This window comes from Penaeus vannamei, chromosome 41 (assembly GCF_042767895.1).
Source record: "Penaeus vannamei isolate JL-2024 chromosome 41, ASM4276789v1, whole genome shotgun sequence".
Lineage (NCBI taxonomy): Eukaryota > Metazoa > Arthropoda > Malacostraca > Decapoda > Penaeidae > Penaeus > Penaeus vannamei.
In genome coordinates this window covers 12,093,570-12,098,569 of record NC_091589.1, presented here as the reverse complement: position 1 = coordinate 12,098,569, position 5,000 = coordinate 12,093,570, and the positions used below count along the sequence as shown (strand labels likewise).

Below are 5,000 nucleotides of genomic sequence, written 5' to 3'. Positions count from 1 at the left end.
TTCTTCTTGACGCCTTCGGGGGATACGAGGGTAAAGCGTCTGGGTGTTTTTTTTTTTTCTTCTTCTTCTTCTTCTTGACGCCTTCGGGGGATACGAGGGTAAAGCGTCTGGGTGTTTTTTTTTTCTTCTTCTTCTTCTTCTTCTTGACGCCTTCGGGGGATACGAGGGTAAAGCGTCTGGGTGTTTTTTTTTTTTCTTCTTCTTCTTCTTCTTGACGTCTTCGGGGGATACGAGGGTAAAGCGTCTGGGTGTTTTTTTTTTCTTCTTCTTCTTCTTCTTGACGTCTTCGGGGGATACGAGGGTAAAGCGTCTGTGGTTTTCTTCTTCTTCTTCTTCTACTTCTTTCTTTCTTTCTTTAAGTTGTTCTTTTTTCATATTTTGCACTAATTTTAGTTTTTATATTTTGTACTTTTTGATTTGTTCTTTTAGATAATTTGCAATTTAAAACTTTTTAAAAACTTCTTTATTTTGTTCCTGTAAACTTTTTGCACTTTTGATATTGAACTTTGTAATATCATGTTATACTGATTTTATACTTTTTGTTCACAAGGGACTTTGCTTTCTTGTACTTTCCCATTTGCTTATTATTGTTCTTTTGATGTTATTATCTTTTAATGTTATTCCCCTTTCATTTCGTTCACTTTAGCACTCCATTTTTCCCCGTTTTTTATTTTATTTTATTTCTTTTTTTTATTAATTAATTATTTTTTTTACAGAAAAAACAGTAATATAATTTTCTTCCTCTTTCACTTCGTCCATTTTTTTATATTCTTTCCATCTCTTGAAGTGTTCTTTTACAGAGATGTTATCAACCAGTTTTTTTCTGTCCCTTTCTTTTCTTTTACAGAGAAAACAATTCTCCCTTCCCTTGCAGCTCTTTTTTTTTTCTTTTCCTTTCTTTCTTCTTTCTTCTTCTTTTCTCTTCATTTTTTCTTTCTTTTTACGAACCAATTCTCCCTTCCCTTGCAGCTCTTCTTTTTTCTTCTTCTTCTTTTCTTTCTTTCCTCTTTTTCTTCTTTTCTCTTCTTTTCTTTCTTTCTTCTTCTTTTCTCTTCTTTTCTTTCTTTCTTTTTCTTTTCTCTTATTTTCTTTCTTTCCTTTTTTACAAACCAATTCTCCCTTCCCTTGCAGCTCTTCTTTCTTCTTCTTCTTCTTTTCTTTCTTTCTTTTTTACCTTTTTTTCTTCTTTTGTTCTTTTCTTTTCTTTTCTTTATTTTATTTTTTTACAAAAAAAGTAAAATAATTCTTCTCTTCTTTCTTTCTTTTTTTGCAAACCAATTCTCCCTTCCCTTGCAGCTCTTCTTTTTTTCTTTTCCTTTCTTCTTCTTCTTCTTCTTATCTCTTCTTTTCTTTCTTTCTTCTTTTCTCTTCCTTTCTTTCTTCCTTTTTTACGAACCAATTCTCCCTTCCCTTGCAGCTCTTCTTTTTTTTTCTTTTCCTTTCTTCTTCTTCTTCTTCTTATCTCTTCTTTTCTTTCTTTCTTCTTCTTCTTCTTATCTCTTCTTTTCTCTTCCTTTCTTTCTTCCTTTTTTACGAACCAATCCTACCTTCCCTTGCAGCTCTTCCTGTTTTCTTTTCCTTTCTTCTTCTTTTCTCTTCTTTTGTTTCTTCTTTCTTCTTTTCTCTTCCTTTCTTTCTTCCTTTTTTACGAACCAATCCTCCCTTCCCTTGCAGCGTTCTTCTACAGCAACAGCAGTTCCTTCCTCGAGTACAACGAGACCTTCGCCTTCTCTTTCGACTGTGAGTTCGACCTCGAGCTCTACCCCTTCGACAGCCACGTCTGCTGGATCGACCTCTCCGTCAGCAGGAAGGGGTCGTTCCATGCCTTTTTCGACCCGGGGGTGAGTCGTTAGGAGGGGGAGGGGAGGGGGGGAGGGGGTCGTTAAGTGGGGGGTTTCATGCCTTTTTCGACCCGGTGAGTCTCTCTCTCTCTCTCTCTCTCTCTCTCTCTCTCTCTCTCTCTCTCTCTCTCTCTCTCTCTCTCTCTCTCTCTCTCTCTCTCTCTCTCTCTCTCTCCCTTCCTCTCTCCCTCTTTCCCTCCCTCCCTTCTCTTTCCCTCCCTCCCTCCCTCCCTCTCTCTTTCTCACTCATAATAATACTAATCCCTTTTTCACACGATTAAAAAAAAAATCTCAATATATCCCAACTGCATTACTGTATCGCCGTCCTCCACCCCCCCCCCCCCATTTCTTGGGATGTTGTCAACCAGGTTTTTTTTTTCTCTCTCTCTCTCTCTCTCCCAAGGAAATTGAAGTCCACGCAGAGTCCTTCAGTCTGCCGCTCTTCACCAAGTCCGAACTGTGCTTCACCACCGCCCACGTGGAGGAGGGATACGTCTACTCCATTTCTTATAAAGTATGTTGTTGTTGTTGTTGTTGTAGAAGAAGGTGCTGGCTATCTGGGAATCAGAAATAAAGTTTTACTCCATGTTTTATAAAGTATGTTGTTGTTGTTGTTGTTGTAGAAGAAGGTGCTGGGTATCTGGGAATCAGAAATAAAGTTTTACTCCATGTTTTATAAAGTTTATTATTTTTTATTTTATTATTTTTTTATTTTATTTATTTATTTATCTATTTATTTTAGAACAATCAGAAAAATATAGTCAAGAGTATATTTTGAATTTCCCACGTGGAGGAGAAATACATTTAGTCCATTTCTTATAAAGTATGTTGATGTTGTTATTATTTTTCTTAAGGTGCTGGGTATCTGGTAATAAAAAGAATAGAATATATCTTACAAACGTACATGAGTGAAGTCATAGATTTTTCATGAAGAGTATGATAATATATGATATTCACTAATAAAATTCTTCTGTGCGAAACACAAAATTGATTTCCTTATTAAAGTTTTGGTAATTTTTCAGTAAAATCAGTATTGTGAAAATTCATCATTATATATTCTAAAAAGTTGTAAGGTATTTAACACTCATCAGTGAACAGAAAAACAAAAGATACACGAAAGGAAATTCTTACCTAGAATTCCAAGGTCAAAAGCCTCAAGATTCTGGGGTTTGACATCGTAAATATATGTCAATATAAATGTTTCATTTTAAAGCCGTTACCCATACTATACTTGTAAAAAAATAGCAATATTGAGAAAAAATATATATATATGCAAAATATCGAGCACAGGTAGTGTCGTCTATTAAGTAATAACTCAGCTAATAACAATTATTAATTACTCAATTACTCAATTACTATGACTCAATTACTATTACTCAACTACTAATTACTCAATCACCAATTACACGATTACTATTACTCAATTACTAATTACTCAATTACTTACCTGGCACTCAAAATAGGTCCTTATTATCGTCTATTTTTCCTGCCAAATCTTACAAATGTTGGCTTTCATTCTAGGTGCTCTTGTCTCGCAAATATAGCGCTTATGTCATCAATACTTTGGGTCCATGCGTCTTGGTTGCTATTATCGGCTATATTACTCTCTTCTTTGAACAAGACAACTTCAGGTAAAGATTTTTTTTTCACTTTATTCGAGTTATATACATGCAGGTCTTTCGGTAGAATTAATTTTCTTCTGTAAAATATCGTAGATAAATGTTTATTTTTGACAAAGTCGTATGAATGTAAATGTTCCCGCACATTTTGTTTCTTTGTTGTTTGTGTCTCTTCTCTCTCTCTCTCTCTCTCTCTCTCTCTCTCTCTCTCTCTCTCTCTCTCTCTCTCTCTCCCTCCCTCTCCCTCTCTCTCTCTCTCTCTCTCTCTCTCTCTCTCTCTCTCTCTCTCTTATCTCCCTCTCTCTCTCTCTCGCTCTCTCTCTCTCTCTCTCTCTCTCTCTCTCTCTCTCTCTCTCTCTCTCTCTCTCTCTCTCTCTCTCTCTCTCTCTCTCTCTCTCTCTGCCTGTCTGTCTGTCTGTCTCTCTCTGCCTCTCTCTCTCTCTCTCTTTCTCTATCTCTCTCTCTCTCTCTCTCTCTCTCTCAATCTCTCTCTCTCTCTCTCTCTCTCTCTCTCTCTCTCTCTCTCTCTCTCTCTCTCTCTCTCTCTCTCTCTCTCTCTCTCTCTCTCTCTCTCTTTCTCTCTCTCCCTCTCTTTCTGTCCCTCTCTGTCTGTGTCTCTCTCTCTCTCTTTCTCTCTCTCTCTCTCATTCTCTTTCTCTCTCTCTGCAGTGTGGAATTCATGGCGAACAGATTGCAACAGGAACAACGAAGGGAAGAACAAGAAATAGGCATATTAGTGTGTTTTCTTGTCCTTCCCTTCGTTACTCCTGTTGCACACTTTGCAATTTGCACGCTTATTTGTTGTGATTTTCATGCATGTGCAAATGTGTTCAATAGCTGTTTAATATTTGTACTTTTTATAAAGGTCGAATAGAGATTATTGACTTCAATATTATCAAAGGCTTTGTGTTATTTTATTTGGATATAATTCGGATGTAATTTATATACATAATTTATATATAATTTTGGATATGATTTATTTGGATATAATATACTAATAGAATTCGTTATTTTATTTGGATATAATGTAATAATATAATTCGTTATTTCATTTGGATATAATTCATTTTGATATAATATACTGTAATTTGTTATATAATTTGGATATAATTTATTTGGATATAATTAATTCTGTCTGGATATAATTAGATATAATTCATCACATTGCTTCTCACAAATACCTGTACATGAAGAGAGCAGAGAAAAGGCTGTAGATTTTAGAACATTTACGAAAGCACACAAAGTACAGGAAAATGTGTCACCCCTTTCGATATTCTGAATTCCCCAAGGAGTATTACTGACATCCCTTTCGAAATATTGTGTTTGCTGTGTTATTAGAGCCCCTATCACCCTATCACTATCACTGTGTTATCAATGTTATTTGAGCCCCTATCGTCTTCTTACTATCACTGTGTTATATATGGTATTTGAGCACTCATCATCCTATAATTATCACTGTGTTATTTGAACCCTTATCACCCAATCACTATCACTGTTATCAATGTTATTTTTGGCCATATCGTCCTCTCACTATCACTGT

General features: G+C 35.6%; 1 protein-coding gene across 1 annotated transcript in view; it reads left to right on the top strand.

Moving 5' to 3' along the window:
- The window catches only part of LOC138860492 (uncharacterized), a 7,881-nt gene extending 3,142 nt beyond the window's left edge, over positions 1-4,739 (top strand). The window contains exons 6-8 of the mRNA XM_070118069.1: positions 1,675-1,841; positions 3,363-3,472; positions 4,610-4,739. Coding sequence (XP_069974170.1) covers positions 1,675-1,841; positions 3,363-3,472; positions 4,610-4,739 — 407 coding nt within the window. The remainder of the gene's footprint in view (positions 1-1,674; positions 1,842-3,362; positions 3,473-4,609) is intronic.
- The last annotated feature ends 261 nt before the right edge of the window (positions 4,740-5,000 follow it).